The 18,856-nt window shown below is 35.9% G+C and overlaps 2 protein-coding genes and 1 long non-coding RNA gene across 3 annotated transcripts; all 3 read right to left on the bottom strand.

Annotated features, from left to right (window-relative positions):
- Positions 1 to 6,853: 6,853 nt before the first annotated feature.
- On the bottom strand, positions 6,854 to 8,396 carry LOC144637225 (uncharacterized). Its single transcript, XR_013567684.1, has 3 exons — positions 8,083 to 8,396; positions 7,096 to 7,252; positions 6,854 to 7,058 (listed from the first exon to the last, which is right to left on the bottom strand). It is a non-coding gene; the product is annotated as an uncharacterized LOC144637225 (long non-coding RNA).
- Positions 8,397 to 9,613: 1,217 nt separating this feature from the next.
- LOC144634886 (putative skeletal organic matrix protein 5) lies at positions 9,614 to 10,705 on the bottom strand. Its single transcript, XM_078493932.1, has 2 exons — positions 10,637 to 10,705; positions 9,614 to 10,030 (listed from the first exon to the last, which is right to left on the bottom strand). The coding sequence occupies exons 1-2, from the start codon at positions 10,703 to 10,705 to the stop codon at positions 9,614 to 9,616; spliced, it is 486 nt and encodes a 161-aa protein (XP_078350058.1).
- A 4,190-nt stretch (positions 10,706 to 14,895) lies between these two features.
- Positions 14,896 to 18,473, bottom strand: LOC144634261 (uncharacterized). Its single transcript, XM_078493166.1, has 5 exons — positions 18,321 to 18,473; positions 17,696 to 17,810; positions 17,449 to 17,488; positions 15,597 to 15,729; positions 14,896 to 15,411 (listed from the first exon to the last, which is right to left on the bottom strand). Exons 1-5 carry the CDS (start codon positions 18,456 to 18,458, stop codon positions 14,896 to 14,898), a joined length of 942 nt encoding a protein of 313 aa, XP_078349292.1. The 5' UTR covers positions 18,459 to 18,473.
- Positions 18,474 to 18,856: the final 383 nt, after the last annotated feature.

Raw genomic sequence — 18,856 nt, 5'->3', positions numbered from 1 at the left:
AAAGAAAATCTTCGCATAACAACGAATGCCGGCTTCCTGACGTCGACTTGAACCCCCAAAGTTGCTGGTGTTATACATTAGACTACGGTACTTTATAACATTTTCCCAAAATACAGGGCAAGATTTCCGCACAACCCCATACATTAATTATGCAAACAAATGATATATATGGGGCTGTGCGGAAATCTTGCCACCTCTGGATTTATTTTTTGTTTTCATTTTCAGTGTCGAAAAGATACAAGATATTGTCAAAAAAAAAAAAAAATAGCGAAGTCAAGTGGTAAAAAAGGAGAACATTCCTTTTTAGTAACACTGAGCAAGGCACAGCACAGAACAGCACGTCTACACCTTACCACAATGTACTATACACGTACCGCAGATTAACTAGTCTTTGGACGTTTTGCGAGCAGTTCTGACACACTGCAAGTAACGTGTTTTCATTATTCATTTTGCAGATTGGAGTCAAGCGGTTTAGAAAAACGGAAGTCGCTCGGCTGAAGGAATGACAAAATTTCCTCGCTGCGATAATGTAACTTGTAGTCAAAACCCCTAGGAGTTGGAATTCATTAAAATATTAGGACAGGGAGGCTTCGGCATGGTAAGAATAATTCTAAAAATAATTGATATCGAAACAAAAGATCTTTACATTTTAACCGCAAAAAACGACTATATAAACTGAGTTTTGTATGGACTTGTTTTGACTCGCCAGCGTTTCTGTTTGTTCAATGTATTTATGACACTTATGTTATGAAAATAATGTTAAGTGTTTGCAACGTTTTAACATTGTTTAGGCCATCCCAATAAAATGTTTCGTTTCCCATCGCCCGACCGACCCATTTTTTTCGAAAAGTAAAAAAAAAAAAAAAAAGTTCCAGATTCACTAGTCAAAGAAGCAAGTACTTCAATTTACAAGCACACGATCTTGTTTTATCAACAATTGGTGTGATGTGATGTCTTCGTCTTTAATAAACATCGATACTACGTTATTTAAAGACTGTTAAGGAATAACGAACGAAACGACCACGTTTTCGAGTTGACTTTGTAATCAGGCTTTCTTACTAAGCAGCCCGGCCTTCTCTGGAACCCAGAACCCTTCAAGTGTTCATTCTTTTTTTTTTTTTTTTTGCCCGACCGACCGACCCACCATCACAAGAGACGGGGCGATGGGAAACGAAACACTTTATTGGGATGGCCTTAAGTGAAAAAAGCTACTGACAAATTTAACATTAAGAAAAAGTTTGCCTAGCCGAGGCTTAGAGTATGAGGCTGAGAGAAACAACTCTATCTAAACTCATTAGCATACACCACGTTCTTCATTTACAACATAATAAAGCCTCCTTGGTTTTTCACTGCGTTCATTCGGATAATGTTATTTTTATCACTTAAAAAACAAAACTCACACCATCGCGCTGCAGTATTGCGGGCGCAATATCACTCGCGCGCGACACTTATCTCTGTGATTATGACGTTATTTTTTTCAAGTTCGAAACGTTCGCTTGTTCAAAGTCAACATGGCTTTGGTTACGGTGTGGCTAGCGTTTATTGCTGTAAAGCACATTGGAACGTTTATATTCAACCATTACGATGAGCGAAAAGAAAGGTAAGTTAAAGGAATAAGTCCCTAGATCCGCTTTATTGGCCAGTTTTGCGTTCGCAAAAGAACATACCGTATTTATTCGATGAAGCACCCTGGGCGCTTATTAAATTTTTGGACCTTGTGAGTGGGCGCTTATTCGAGGTTGGGCGCTTATTAAATTTTCACAATTTTCAGCAAGTAGTAAGTTTACTGAAACAAAACAATTAATAATAACATAACGTTAAGATGTACCGAAGCAGAATTTTAACTGTTCATTAAAAGTTTCTCAAAAATACTAAACTCGGTATTTGGGTAGGTCTCTTAGCACTACAATGAATTTTAGACGGGGAGGCGGGGAGTGGGGGTAGGCATTTGTTCGAGGCTGGGCGCTTATTAACTTTTCTTATCTTCAGAGTGGGCGCTTATTCGAGGTTGGGCGCTTAATTGAAGTCATCGAGCTGATGACTTCAGGCTTAAGCACTAGCCGAAACGTCGTGAACATAAGAACATGTAAGAAGGACTAGGCAAATTTATACCTCCAAAGAAATTTAAGTTACCGCTGCAATTTTATTTGTTTTTCGGCGGTAAAAATGCAAAACACGAAACAACGGAAAAAAGCAATCAGGTAAAAAAACATTTTTATTTAGTAAAGATATTTGATTCACGTTAATTACTGCAATATAAAGGCAAATATAAAAAGTACTACAGCATTGAAGTATTCTCATAGATTAACGCTTTATTTTTTTAGGAAAATAAGGCAGCCAAAGATATTCAAAAGGCTTGGAGAAGATTTCAAGTCCACAAAAGATTTTTTCAGATTTTTTTTTTCAGATTTTTTTTTTTTTTTTTTTTTTTTTATTATTATTTCACACTATTTACAACAATTAAACAATATTAACACTATTTACAGAAAATGCAATAATAAAATAAGGAAAATATACAATAGATACAAAACCAAAATAAAATGTGCTCAGTGACCAAAGAAGCATAAGCTATCGTGTTGGTCACTGACACGTTCAGAAAAACAGACAAGACACATAAATTACTAGAAATAATAGAATATGAATAACAAACGTATGTAGAATAAATATGTTAAAAGATGAATAAATCAAACTAAATATAAGCTAATATGCAGAAAACAATGAAATTATGCACAAGAGTAGGATTGGTTATTTAAGAGATAAATTTTATAGTGCTTGTAAAAGGAAGTATAAGGCAGTTTTTTCAAATCAGTTGGAATAGTTTCCCAAAGTTTTGATGAAACAAAAGAGAAGGTAGAGGTCCCGTAGTTATTATTTGCTCTTGGTCTATGAAAGTTCAAGTTAAGGTTAATAAAATAGTAAAGATATTTCATTCTCGTTTATTACTGCAATATAAAGGCAAATATAAAAAAGTACTATAACATTGAAGTATTCTAATAGATTAACGCTATATTTTTTAGGAAAATAATGCAGCCAAAGATATCCAAAAGGCTTGGAGAAGATTTCACTTCTACAAAAAGGTAAAAAAATAAAAAAGGTTAATAAAATAGCAAAGATCTTTGATCTTCGTTAATTATAGTAATACAAAGGCAAATATAAAAGGCTTGGAGACGATTTCAAGTCCACAGAAAGGTAAAAAAAAAATAGTAAAGATATTTCATTCTCGTCTATTACTGCAATATAAAGGCAAATATAAAAAATCCTATAACATTGAAGTATTCTAATAGATAAAGCTCACTTTCTTAGGAAAATAATGCAGCCAAAGATATCCAGAAGGCTTGGAGAAGATTTCAAGTCTACAAAAAGGTAAAAAAAAAAACATTTATATCAAGGCATGTGGCAAACCGAAAAACCAACTACTCTTAGCGCGAGTTTTGCTTGAATTCCCGATTATACTTGTAATAATAGAAGATCATTAAAACAAACAACTGTGTTGGATACGAGAGTATAATTACTACTACTAATTACGCGACTGACAGATTAACTGACTCACTGACTCATCTCTCATCGAGATATCCAAACACCGCGAAGAGAGTTGAAAATACGATGCGCAGTATTTTTGATGAAATTTGAGGTGTTTGGACAGCCGATAAAACACTGTCTCAAACGAAAAAAAAACAACTAAGGAGTAGACGGAGGAATGAAATCGTAAAAATCTATGCTACTTAAGTCTCGTTATCTAAACCCTCTTCACTGTTATAATACTTTTTGTCTTAACCTTATGAACTACCGTATTTACTCGAATAAGCGCCGCGGCGCTTATTAAATTTTTCGCGTCTCAAGTGCGGCGCTTATTCGAGGGCGGCGCTTATTTGAGGGCAGCGCTTATTTAAAATTTGGACGCCACAAAGAATCTTATCTTTTACAGTTATTGAAAAGAGCGTCTTTTGATTGTCAGTATTTGTCTCTTGCTGAGACAGAAGTGGCGCTAGCTGTCCTGGCAAAGGTTGGCGGCCTTCGCAACATTTACAGAACTACGTATTGTTAGAGTGTTGAATAGAAAAACTAATGGGAGAGCGAAAAAACAATCACTCATAACTGTAAAACATCGCTTTTGATGCAAAGAAATGTTCAAGCTTGTCTCAGAGTTGCTTTGTAGTGCCGTTTTAAGTTAAACGAAATTCTTCAAATAAGCGCCGCATCGAGACTGCGGCGCTTATTCGGGGGCGGCGCTTATTAACTTTTTTGTCCTAAATGCGGCGCTTATTCGAGGGCGGCGGTTATTCGGGGGCGGCGCTTATTCGAGTAAATACGGTACTTATGATTGAGTTTAAAAATGATGTTTAAGGAAAATTTTTAACAGTTATTTCAGGGGTGCGCGTTGGATATGAGATGGTAGATAGCCAACGAGGCGCGTAGCTAGGCTATAACGATCTCATATCCAACAAGCGCGAGTGGAATAATTGTTTTATTAAAAACGCCCATAGAATTGCAATATTTTAGCTTGCAAGCTGTTTTCGTTGACGCGTATCGGCTACTATATTTGCGGTCGATGGTATATGAGCTCATATATCATTGCCTGTTAACCAATCAAAACGCAGGATTTGCAATATACCATTGCTAGTTTTTAATAATATCAGTTATAATATTCTGTTCTTCTCTATTTGAATTTGACATTTCTACCAAAGTCTCATCAACAACCTTATTTAGTAAAATACCACTAAAAGTGCATAATCAACGATTAAATTGTTCACAGTCATAAAAAATAACATCTTATTTTTCCATTGCAGAGGACATCTTAATCATGAATTTTTTTACAAAATCATGATTAAGATGTCCTCTGCAATGTAAAAAAGCTCAAGCATCTGCCCAAGACCAAGATAAGGTCACTAGCCACTCAGTTGAAATAACTGAGAAGAGAATCTTCCTTAAAACTTACGATGAGTGCCAGAAAATACTTGAAAACAATTTGTAGGGCGATCAGTTTTTGTAGGGTTGAGTACCTATAGCTACTTTGTACTATATATTATAATACAAAAAATCGTGGAGCACCCGGAAACTAACGAACAGCTAAGCGTTAAATAAAGCATGTCTATGTCTAAGTCTCTAGATCTTACAGCACTGTGTGGGGTCTCTGGCCATAGATGGAAAGGGCCAAAATGAATTTAAAATGCTCGTGTCCAAACAAAGTTCAAGGCTTTTTTTCAAGTATTTGGTTGATATCTTTTTTTTGTGGTGTCTAGAGGTCCTATAGCACAGTTTCAACGAAAAACGATCAAAATCCCCGTGAAGTAATTACCCCGGGGGACTCCCATATTGAAGGGACGGGGATGTTCGTCGCATATTTTGAAAATAACCCCTAAAAGAGACCAATCTGGGCGTGGCCCTAAAAGATACCAAAATTCTGAAAAAAGAATTTATATATGTATATTTCTTCGTGTGTAACCCTAAACAAGACCCTGACGGCTAAAAAAATTGACATTTTGCCCAGAACACCCTAAGCGAGACCCAAAGTCCAAAATTTACACCCTTAAGCGAGACGACGTGCATCCCCGTCTCTTTCATATGGGAGTCCCCCCCGGGGTAATTACCGAACTTTTTATCAAAATTTATCGATATATCATGTTCAAATTGTACAAATGTAATCATCTAACGAATTTATTTATTTTCAGCTACATATTCCAAGGCAAAGAGTCAGTATCTCTGTATGTCACTACCATTTCGCGCGCTCTTTCTGAGTCGCCCATAATTACCAGATGCCTTGCCAGCACTCATTCCAGAAGATGCCCAACAAGCTGCCATCAGCCTGGTTAAGCTGTGCATGCAGCATGCCAAAATTCTCGCCTGAAGGAACACTAGTTTGAAATTTTTGACAGTTTAGTAGAAAAACGATTCTCTTCAAAACCTCATTCTTTTGATGTGAAGAGTTAGTCAAATTCACACTATACCCGACTTCTTGCTAAAGGAGTATTCAATATTTAAATATTCCTTTAAATATTTTTAAATACTTATTTTGTTTGTAAGAAAAACACACAAAAAAATTATAATCGGATGTCGTGTGTTCAAGAAAATTGTTCAAGAAAACTTAAAGTTACAGTTTACGTTCAGTAAGTTATTGTTTCAAAAATTTTCATTAAATATATAAAATTTATGAAATGCAACCATCAAATAATATATGAATGTGTAATAATTAATTTTTGGCTGTATACATACTTTTTTTTTTATCTGTTCCTTGTTGTGTCAACAAGTAGTGTATGAAGTGGAATGCTTGATATTTTATAATTAATTCAGAAATCTTAAAAAAATAAAGAATATTATTGTTCTATTTGCAATAGTTGTGTGTTGTAGTGAATTTCCAGCCAGGATTAAACAGAGAATTCCCTGGTTTGTTTTGAAAAAACTCCAGTGGTAGAGCACATGCCATCTGAACTGGGTGCAGAAAGATTTGGGTTTCAGACTCCTGTTTCAAAAATTCATTTTTTTAGAATACTGCAAGTCCCTGACTAATTAATATATCAGGCCCGTAGGGAGGGGGTGCGATGGGTGCGTCCGCACCCCACCCCCCACGAGCATTAGAAGTCCGCTCATTGTGAAAAAAAAAATATTAGAAATAATAAATAAATAAATAAATAAATAAATAAATAAATAAATAAAAGGAAATGGAATTTCTGTACTTCGACTATTTACATTCAATATGGTCCTTTAGGTTGAAGGTCCACCATTTGTAGATTCGTATGGTACATTTTGGACCAAACTGTGTGATTCTAAGTTACTTTCAACGATACATTCTACCTTATGTCATTTTTAGTCGAAACGTTTGAAGTGCCATTAATATTCTAAGGCCCTACCAAAAAGTGAGGAGATTGGGTACTTGTTGGGCCCGGAAGCACCTTAGGAGGTTGGAGCTTGCCACAGTACTAAAAAATCAACAAACCGACTCTGTCTGATTTATGTAGTTACCATTTGACACTAAAATGAAGAAAGCTATCTTTTTACTGTCTTCCTTCTATGTACTGCCGTCATTGTTAGCTCAATAAATTGTAAATTACGTTTTCAAGGTTCTGTTTCGAAAAATATGATTTGAATTTAAAAATGAACCAGAATTATTGTTGTTGCTACCTTCACTTTTACCTGCCTTTTTTCCTAACAAATCAATCAATCAATCAAACTTTATTTTCAATAAAAAGAAAAAACACACTGCGGTGACAAACATGGCAAGACAACGCATGTCGGAAAAAACTTTGATTTTTAAAAACTTAAAGTGCTACTGTGATGAAATTCGCATCTTTCCTTTCGTAGCCGTTTTGAAATATTAACAAGTTCTCTTTATGAGATGAAAAATGCCGTTTACTGTTTTCGAATATCTCTTTTCTTTCCAGAGATATTCAAGTTTTTAAAATGGTATACAAATTAGCAAAGCGATGACGTCATAGACTCAACCAAATTTTGATCAAATATGAAGAAAGTGATATCTCAGCCAATTTGTATCTAAAGTCTCTGATTTTTTGCAGAAACACTCTGCTAGTTGTATTTTACCATTTGACCTCAACAGTTTGGTTACCATGGCAACACACTAGGTTCCAGATCCCTCGATGCTAAAGGCTTTTGTAGCCAATTCTGGCATTCTTTATCGTTATTTGTCAATTTTGTTTTACATGCGTGATCAGGCAAGCATATGAAGAGATTAGGCAGACGTCTTGCCCGGATTTCATTTTTCCAAACTGAAAAATTCTAAAATATAACAAATAAATTGGTGGGGACTGGACAGGAGTAAGTTGCCGTGGTAACATAATTTAATTACAGCTGCACTTGTGTCACCTGTAGAACTATTGGTCTACCAAGTTTCAATGGTCTCTGCAGAAAAATGACCGAGAGAACTCAATTTTTGTACCTGACATAAAATTGGGTTGAGTAGATGACGTCATCAGTCCCTTAATTTGAATATTTTACGATTTTTTTAAGCTTAAATATCTCCGGAACTAAAAAAGATATTTGAAAACGGAAAACAGCATTTTAAATCTTTCATTAAATACTCTATGAAACGCTAAAAAAAAGCAAGGGGTGAAAATTTGATCATAGTAGCACTTTAACGTTTCGTATGTAACAACATACATCTTCAGAAGTGACCGTTAGCAAGATTACAATAAGATTTAAATGTGAAATAAAAGACTAGTACCTAATCTAAACAAAATAATGACAATGCTGTAAATTAATAACAAACAGATTTAAAAATCTACAAAAATAAACAAACATTATGGCTAGTAGAGAGAAAGTTTCTCACAGCCGACGTTTTCATTTAAGGCTGGTTTTAAATCACGAATCAACAATGTCTCCTTTATTTTACAATGTATGTCTGATCGTCCTGTTGCTAGAATGTCAAAGTGATCCCATTTGATGTTGTCACCACTGTGTTGTGACCCGTTGATGTGATGTGATCTGCAATGGCTGATGCGTGACAGTTCTTCGAAAGTGCTTTAAGGACGTTCGCGCTAAAATTTTTTATTCGATAGATTTCTTTAACTTTTTTACTACGGTTAGATAATGAGTTACTTGTGTCAGAAATGCAAAAAAAAAAGTTGGGGTCACCGACTTCGTTTCAGAGAAAAAGCGTGTGGAAAACTACTCTAATTTTGAAAAATTGGCGCACGTAATTCATCATGATTTACAGGGTTTATAGTTAAAAATTTCGAAGATGAGTAAACGGAGGCAAACGATCTTATTCATATTTTGTTGAAGTACGTCTGTTGCGTAAATAATTCTTAGTTTTCCCTTCTTTTTTGTCAAACTTAACCCTGGAAAACGAATTTGAAACTGTTGTACGGCAAAAAGGAAAGCTCAAAAAGTAGAATTCAAACCGTCAATGTGACAAAAAATCAAACTTCCACTCGATAGATTTTTTTCATTTCCTCGCAAAACGTAGATATTATTTAACAAAAGTGATCTGTTAAGAAAAAAGTAGGGGTCACCGACCATATAAGAGAGCAAATTGCAAGCGATGCAAGCGGAACGGCAGTCCACCCTATATGTTCTTAGAAATTTTACTCAGCGCGCGCGCTCAAAGTATGACGTGGCATGGCATGGCGACATGAATTACGTGCGCAGTAAGGATGCGCATAAACAATTAGCGCCAACGTCCTTAAAATGTTCAGTTTTCCTTTTGTGTAATCGACGCTTTGTTTTTCCAATATAAAAATCATTGCAGTCCAAGCAACTTACCTTGTAAACAACTTTGGACATTTGAGAGCGGCTGAGTCTGTCCTTGTATGTATGGGAAAAAAGACTTAATACGGCGAGTGTTTGGAAAATAATTTTAAGATTGAAACAGCCATAGAATTACAGTCTAATTGGAAGTATACTTCAGTTGTATAGTAAAGTGTGAAATATATGATTGCTTGCTTAAAGCTATTCCTTTTGTGATTCCTAACATTTGGTATCTGTTAAGCTGGAGGGTTCGAGTTATCAGGATTCTACTGTGTCTACTGAGTCTACCGTTAAATTGCAGTTCATACAGTCATTTTTGAACAAAAATGTATCCCATGGCTTTGATGTGTTTGTCTACATTATCTGGAGATCATGTAGCCTCGTTTCCACACGTGTTGGTGTTGTCATGGTTACCTCATGTACCAAACCCGATTCTGGAGTCACACTTATTGCAGTCATTCTCGTTGTTGCTCATGATACCGATCCTGGCTTTAGCGTGAATTATTTCCATGGAAACGGCATTGAACCCTTCTTTGTTACAGTTGTTCTGTAATAAGGACTGAGAACCAATCAGCGTCTTCCACGTGTAACGACCCAGTGAGGTGGCGCGGTATTGCCCATCAGCGATCAACGAGTACAGAGAGTTGGCCTGCTTGTTGATGACAATGAAGTTGATTTGTTCGTCTATCTTCATACCGAGGCAAATCTTGGAGAAGGGAGTGTTCCAGTAAGTCGGCAGTTTGGTCTCGATGGTGTCGAGCCCAGTCTTCCCTCCAGCAAGGTTGAACGATTCCTGGCAAACCCAGAGATTGGAATTGTAATGTAAGGTTTCATTGTAAAAACGGTAAACAGATAAGTTAAAATTCTTAAAAATGCTTAAAAAATAACAGTAGCAAGTTGACTGTACTCCTCAAAAACGTGTGTTAATTAATGTATGCGTATTAACCTAGCGAAAGAACTATATTGACTTAATCGCAGTAGATTGCAATTAGCCATGTTCTAAACGAGCAGGGGACTGGGTACGAATTTTAAAAATTGATTAAATTGAAAAATGAACCGTGACATCTGAAAGAGCATAATAACTTAACCAAATTTGAGAGTTACTGGTTTAAACGCAAAGGCATGGTACTCTTTTAAAAGTCGATAAAATAAGAGAGCTTAATAGGGATTGGAGGGACAGCTGTCCCTCCAATCCATACTAAGCTCTTTTATTTTACCGAGCTGTCCCTCCAATCCATACTAAGCTCTCTTATTTTACCGATTTCTAAAACTGAACCGTACCTAAGCGTTTAAACCAATAACAATCAAATTTTGTAAATATACTAATTTTTGGATGCTCTTTCAGATGACTGGCCCAATTTTTCAATTCAATCGATATTGAATATTCGTACCCAGTCCCGCGCTCGTTTCGAACATGGCTAATTGGGGAAGAGAATACCTTGTTACCGTCGATTTTCATGACCAGCGTCCATCCCCCACCTCCGCATGATCCAAGGTCAGCGGTCATGTGACAGTAGACAGGAAGTAGATCTGATCCCAGCTTCAGAAGGTAGGATTTGTTACCTTCAGACCTGAAAAACAAATAAAGAGTCATGAAAACTTAATGAGATTTTACTTGCGAGAACAAAAATTAAATAAAAAGAGATATCGAGATTGAAGTTTTACCTTCAATGATTAAATAAGCTCTTTGACATCCCCCGGGGGGGATACTTGGCTTGAAAGATTTAGATGGGAGTCTGGGCGCAACATTCGACATTCTCCAACATTCGACATTCGACTTAACATTCTCCAATTTCGAAAAGCAAAAATCCCTTCGATAACCACGCTCACCGAAAAAAAAATGTGTGCGTGTGAACAGCCCCACTATTTTTGAAAACGCCGAAAACGATCGGCCGTCCGTCAAGTTCGCACGTAGTCGCCATCTTGGATTGGAGAGAAAAGTGAGTTTGCGAGAAGTTTTGTCGTAGTTTTGTACACTCCCCAGTTCTCTGTGTATGTATGCAAAACAGGCGTCTGAAATTCAGACTAATGTAAACCTTACAACTAGCACGTTAATTAGGCAGGGGAAAGCTTTCTTGCATGAACCAAATCTGGGAGGGGGCTTAATAGAGGTATTAGATGAAGCGGCTTATTTCAAATCATAAGATAAATTTATTTGTGCTCGGTATTTCCATTAGCCAATATAATTATTATCAACTAACTAAATTAAAACTACAAGTTTAACAGAAGAAAAATTTTAAACAATAGACGCTGCTTTTCTTGGAGGCCGTGTTTAAATGCGACTTTTAAGTAAAAAAAAAAAAAACTACAAAAAACTTAAAAAAACTGTGTCGACTCAATTTTGCCTTAAGATCACATAAGAAAAATTTTAAACGATAGACGCTGCTTTTCTTGGAGGTTTAAATGTTAGTTATAAGTATAAAAAGAAAACTTATGAGCAAAAAAAGAAAAAAACTTAAAACAAATGTGTCGACTCAATTTTGCCTTAAGATTGCATAAGAAAAATTTTAAACAATAGACGCTGCTTTTTGGAGGTTTAAATGTTACTTATAAGTATAAAAAGAAAACTTATAAGTAAAAAAAGACTACAAAAAAAAAACTTTAAAAAACTGTGTCGACTCAATTTTGCCTTAAGATCGCATAACAAAAATTTTAAACAATAGATGCTGCTTTTCTTGGAGGCCGTGTTTAAATGTGACTTTTAAGTAAAAAAAAACTTAAAAAAACTGTGTCGACTCAATTTTAGCTTGAGATCGCATAAAAAATTTTAAACAATAGACGCTGCTTTTCTTGGAGGCCGTTTTTAAATGTTACTTTTAAGTAAAAAAAAATTCAAAAATTAAAAAAACTGTGTCGACTCAGTTTTGCCTTAAGATCGCATAAGAAAAATTTTAAACAATAGACGCTGCTTTTTTGGAGGTTTAAATGTTACTTATAAGTATTCTTGGTTTTCATGTTACGTCATAAAATTCTGAAATCAAAATTTACTAGGCCTGCTAAATTTTCGTTGTCATTAGGCGAAAGATAAACTAAAAATATATATTTTTGCAAATTTCCAGATCGATAGTGTCATTCGTTTTTAAAACAGAGCATTTTGAATATTTGAGTTCTCCGTCGTATGTGACATCAAGCTGAGTGCCGTGACAAAGCTGTTTTGTTTGAAAAAAGGCCTTTCCTTTCCATTTTGTGCAGAATGAACATTTCAGATATAATAAGTGGTGTTTTTGTGAAAGTGTACTAGCTCTTAAGCCAAGGATGGCCGCTGTTGTAAACAGAATTGAGTTCCAGATGGTTTCTCTGACATCACGGCGGCCATTACTGTGTCCCTCGGCAGGACACAGTTATGGCGGCTCCATACTAAGCTTTATAAATTTGCGTGGAAAGGTTCGGAAAATAACTCGCGAACGGTACACAGCACAGACCCGAAACTTGGAGAAAGTGTTTATCTATTTATCATCTATAATATTTGAAATTCATAGCTTCTGTAGTTGAATGGTTTCGAATTTATTTTTTGATTGCGTGACAGTGAAAACCAGCAATAAAAAGAAAACTTATAAGTAAAAAAAGAAAAGAAAACTTAAAAAAAATGTGTCGAGTCAATTTTGCCTTAAGATCGCATAACAAAAATTTTAAACAATAGACGCTGTTTTTCTTGGAGGCCGTGTTTAAATGTGACTTTGGCCATCCCAATAAAATGTTTCGTTTCCCATCGCCCGACCGACCCATTTTTTTCGAAAAGTAAAAAAAAAAAAAATTCCAGATTGACTAGTCAAAGATGCAAGTACTTCGATTTACAAGCACACGATCTTGTTTTTATTAACAAAAATTGGTACGATGTGATGTCTTTGTCTTAATAAACATCGATACTACGTTATTTAAAGAAATAACGAACGAAAAGACCACGTTTTCGAGTTGACTTTGTAATCAGGCTTTCTTACTTAGCAGCCCGGCCTTTTCTGGAACCCAGAACCCTTCAAGTGTTTTTTCTTTTTTTTTTTTTTTTTTGCCCGACCGACCGACCCACCATCACAAGAGACGGGGCGATGGGAAACGAAACATTTTATTGGGATGGCCTTTTAAGTAAAAAAAAAAAAAACTACAAAAAACTTTTTTTTTTTTTTTTTTTTTTTTTTTTTATTGCAATTACAAAAAAGAACATTAATTACACAGTAAAGTTACATACATTTTAGGAATAGGAAAAAAAAAATTATAATGAAAAAAAAAATAAAATAAAGTTAATTAATAAATATGATAATTACACTTCACTATTACGATTCTCAACTACAAAAAACTTAAAAAAAAACTGTGTCGACTCAATTTTGCCTTAAGATCGCATAAGAAATATTTTAAACAATAGACGCTGTTTTTCTTGGAGGCCGTCTTTAAATGTTACTTTTAAGTAAAAAAAAAACTACAAAAAACTTAAAAAAAACTGTGTCGCCTCCATTTTGCCTTAAGATAAGATCGAATAAAAAAAATTAAACAATAGACGCTGCTTTTCTTGGAGGCCGTTTTTAAATGTGACTTTTAAGTAAAAAAAGACTACAAAAAAACTTTAAAAAACTGTGTCGACTCAATTTTGCCTTAAGATCGCATAAGAAAAATTTTAAACAATAGATGCTGTTTTTCTTGGAGGCCGTATTTAAATGTTACTTTTAAGTAAAAAAAAAACTACAAAAAACTTAAAAAAAAACTGTGTCGACTCAATTTTGCCTTAAGATCGCATAAGAAAAATTTTAAACAATATGATCTGGACTGAAGGTCTGGATGACCTAAAAACGAGTACGGTTTCTTATAATTTTTTCTGTTGTTTGAATTGAACAGTAATTTTCTTTCTGTAGAATAAATATGGACCAATTCTCAGTGTAGAATAATAAATAATTGTCGGAAACGTGAATTTAGCAAGCAATCGTGATTATAATCATGGTGATATTAAGCAATTATTGGATGAGGCTGAGAATGATATGAAGAATTATGCAGATCGAGAAGGGTGATAACACCCTCCGAGATTCAATAATTGTTTTATTATTCATTCAAAATATTTCCTAGAGCTCTAAAAACACAAAATGAATTAAAATGGCTACTAACTTTGGCGTAGAATTTTCGCTAACAGTGGCCAATTCCTCCGGTGTCGCTGGTTTTTTTATGTTTCTCTCCTGAAGATAAGCTTTAAAAATCAAGTGACTTCCCTTCGAAGCTTTTTTGATGTTTTTGCTATCTTTATCATTTAATATTTTGGCCATTTTTTCGCCGCAATGTTGAAATTTAGCGACCATTTTCGCCTTCGGCTGAGCTCTGTACAAAGCCGTTGTTGCGTGACGTCAATCGTCCAATAATTTTTCTATTATTGGACGATTGACGTCATTCGTCCAATAATAGAAGCGTCTTCCAAATTTGGTCGGTGCTAGCCGGTTAGTTGGAATTAGCCGGGGATTAAAAGCCAATCAGAAACGAAGAAATATTTTGAATGAATAATAAGAGGATTTATTGGATATAAACAAGGAGCTGTTGCTCCTAAACGTGCATGGGCACCCCCCCATTTTTATTTAAAAATTTAAGTTTCTATAACATAAACAATCAATAGGCAAAGTTTGACAAAAATCTTAGTGCGGGTTCTATTTCAGTGGAATAACCTTAAGAGGATAAACTGGACTTAACTCGTCTTATTATATGTGGAAACTCCAGTTCATACAGTCATTACTGAACAAAGATATATCCGAAGGTTTTGATCCATTTGTCTCCGTTATCTGGAGAAAAATTAGCTTGGTTTCCACAGGTGTTGGTGTCATCATGTATTCCTCCTGTACCAAACCCGATTCTGGAGTCACAGGTGTTGCAGTCATTCACGTCGTTGCTTATGATACCGATCCTGGCTTTAGAGTGAGCTGGTTCCGTGTCAACATTGAACCCTTCCATGTTACAGTGGCTTTGTAACGAGGCCTGAGAACCAATCAGCGTCTTCCACGTGTTACGACCCAGTGAGGTGGCGTGGTATTGCCCATCAGCAATCAGTGAGTGCAGAGAGTCAGCCTGCTTGTTGATGACAATGAAGTTGATCTGTTGGCTGATTTTCATACCGAGGCAAATCTTGGAGAAGGGAGTGTTCCAGTAAGTCGGCAGTTTGGTCTCGATGGTGTCGAACCCAGTCTCCCCTCCAGCAAGGTTGAACGATTCCTGGCTAACCCAGAAATTGGAATTGTAATGAAATGTTCCCTTGTAATAAAAGGTAAACAGATAAGTTAAAATTTTTAAAAATACTTAAAAAATAACAATGGCAAGATGACTGTACTCCTCAAAACTTGTTCATAAAAATACCTGTGTTAAGTAATGCATGCGTATTAATCTAGCAAAAGAACTATATTGACTTAATCGCAATAGATCGCACTTGAAGAGAATACCTTGTTACCGTCGATTTTCATGACCAGCGTCCATCCCCCACCTCCGCATGATCCAAGGTCAGCGGTCATGTGACAGTAGACAGGAAGTAGATCTGGTCCCAGCTTCAGAAGGTAGGATTTGTTACCTTCAGACCTGAAAAATAAATTAAAAGTCATTAAAACTTGATGAGATTTTACTTGCGAGAACAAAAATTAAATAAAAAGAGATATCGAGATTGAAGTTTTACCTTCAATGATTAAATAAGCTCTTTGACATCCCCCGGAGGGGGATACTTCCTATAGTGGGCTATACGGTGAGGCTCCTTCCGAAACGGGTACCTTAAGGGTAGGGATTTCACGTGTTGAATTATAGGAAATGTTAGGGAAAAATGTTTATGGTATTATTATATATTATTGGTAAGGGTTTAAACCTCCCCCCCCCTCCCAATGCCTGGGAAGGGGACTATACATTCACTTTTTTTGTGCAAGTCGCATGTATATGTTATGAAGACACTTCGAAACAAGCTGCTAACGGACATAAGTTTAGATATTTATTGAAAACGCATTAGTAATGATTAGTGACACGGACACATATTTTATAGATATATACAAAGACTCAAACTTACAATTATGCATGGAATTTGACTCATTTACCTTTTCAGTGCTAAATTTCTCAAAAAACAGGGGGTTTTAACCGTTAAACTGAATTTTTGGTGCTACGATCCTAAACCCTAACCTTAACCCTAACCCTAACCCCTGAATTTTTGGTGCTACGATCCTGAATTTCCCTAAACTTTGCTAACAAAGCACTTTTAAACAATGCAGCAAGATTTTGATGAAGATTCCAAGGAAAAATGAACAAAATTGTACTTTGGCGCATGCGCATAAGCCAAAATTTGGACTTTTTCGTTTTTCTCGGCTTTGTTATTTCCGCTTTTTTCTATTCTATTCGTCTATCCTTTAGACCAAAAAAGTTTTGATTAAAACATTGGTAAACCCTGAAAAGAGGACCTCGTTCTATTACAGGTGTTTTGGCCTGTTTAAGCACCGATTTTGCACCAAAAATTGATTGACTTTTTCTTGTTTAGCTCTGAAAGGATGCAACCGATACGCAAAATGAATAGTTCTGTGAAATGGTCAAACCTAGCTCTATCAGACGCTTATCACCAAAATCTGCTGACTTTCAAATTGATGACGTCACAAGTGGTTCATTGACTGCTCCTCCAAATGTCGACAAAAGTCAACTTTAGAAGTGAAAGAGTTAAATGAGCGTAAAATTTCTTCACTTTGAACTACAATAAATTAATCAATTAAGGCATTTATATGCCTTAATTGTAACTTTGGTTCAACTGAAGAAACCTTACGCTCATTTATTGAGTAAAATGTCTCGCACTTAGGTGTACAAGCCGGTTAAACACCGGAAGAAAGAAAGTTGTCAAGCACGACACGTAATTATACTACTGTATTACTAACCTTGAAACGCTTAAACATCTAGAAAGTTTTCATTTTCTAAAAGAGCACAATTCGCATGCGATCTGCGCAATCGTTCAAAATGGAAATGTACGGTACTCAGATAAGCAGTGACAGAAAAGTGTCCGTATAGCGAGGTTAACTTTGTATGAGAGCGTACACTTGTATTAACTGGTGTCCTTATTTAGCGGGTTAATGTTTGGGAAAATGTATGAGCTTTTCGAATGTATGAACTGTCCGTATTAAGCGGGTATCCGTAGATCGGGGTTCCAATGTATAAATACGAATCCTCGTCATCATCATCATCATCATCATCATCATCATCATCATCATCATTATTATTATTATTATTATTATTATTATTACTATTACTAGTAAAAGTTCAGTTCCACTTGCTACTTACAAGTTCTTATCAAACAGCTCCTTGCAGGACTGAGGTGGAGCTGACAAGAGAAAATGATCAGGGCATCTTGAATCAATTAACGTATAGTTTATTGTCAGAGTTTGTGGTGGTAATATGTAAGGGGTGGAGTTGGGTTGTTGTGGTGGTGGTTATCCAAAAAATACTTTCAGCCTAAACGCAACGAGCAATACTAGCGACTGTGTGCACACATCAGAACCACAGTGCAATGAAAGTTGCCTGTTATTACCTTTTTCGCAGTTTTCTCCCGAATGGAATTTTGGACACACGCAACGGTATTTCTTGTCTGTAAATCCATTCAGGCAGGTTCCATTATAAAAGCAAGGATTACTGGAGCACGCGTTCTGATGAGAACAAAACATATCTTTCCATGCAATAAGTGCTGTATAATGGTTTTTAAATATCGTAAATGCTACTTTAGGTTTTAACGGGTTTGAACCCATAAAATTTGCACGCCAGTGAAAAAAACAATACTGCGCAGACCTTTTGCCCACAGTTTAAATTTATGATTCATTTCTATATTCAGTGTTTGTATTAATCCTTTTACAAGAATAAATACATCTCGCAGTACTGTCGCAGTTGACCTTGCTACTAGTGCCAGGCTTCGTATGGTAGACCTAGTGTTTGTTTCAGCATCGTATCAGTCCGTAACCCGCAATAACATCCATCGTTTTAAAGAGGGTTTAAATTTTACTTCCAACTCCTGGAAGCTTAAAGTTTTTGTCGAGTTTTTTTAAAGTTTTATCAATTAATCAATCGAAGGATCGATAAATCATTCAACCAATCAATCAATCGATCGATCGATCGACCAATCAATTAATCAATGGTTTGTTTAACGTGATCAGTACGCTCACCTCAGTTCCAGTGAAGGTAAAGCCTGCTCGTGGTTTAAGATCTTCAGGGTGCAAAGATTGATCCGAGTCACTCAGCTCGCATACAATTCTGTTGCTTATTGGTGGACCGATGTTGATGGACATGCATCGACTCTCCATAACGCATTGACCTCTGCAAGGGTCACGTATGCCAAGTTGTAGAGTAAGGTTTTTTATCATGTGACCCTGAAGAGCATAGCCATTCTTTACAGTAGTAAATTTAACGTTCCGCCCACAGATACCTGCAATATTAATACCTATAAAAGACTTATAATAAGGAGGTGGCGTGGCCTAGTGGTAGGGCGCTGGACTTGTTATCCGGCGGACCCGGGTTCAAATCCACCTCCCTGCCACTAGATGGATTTGTCTTCAGTCGTCTCGAATTAAACTCCTCCACGCTTTGTAAATAACCAACTAGTCAGCCTTCTGCCAGTTGGGGTTTTTAACAAGTTTATGTTCGATTTGCAATATTTTTTATATATTTACAGTGTCCACAATTAGCACAACAGCGGCTAAAT

Source organism: Oculina patagonica, chromosome 13 (assembly GCF_052425735.1).
Source record: "Oculina patagonica isolate OP01 chromosome 13, crgOcupat, whole genome shotgun sequence".
Lineage (NCBI taxonomy): Eukaryota > Metazoa > Cnidaria > Anthozoa > Scleractinia > Oculinidae > Oculina > Oculina patagonica.
The sequence above is the reverse complement of the archived record's forward strand: the minus strand, read 5'-3'. Positions and strand labels throughout refer to the sequence as shown.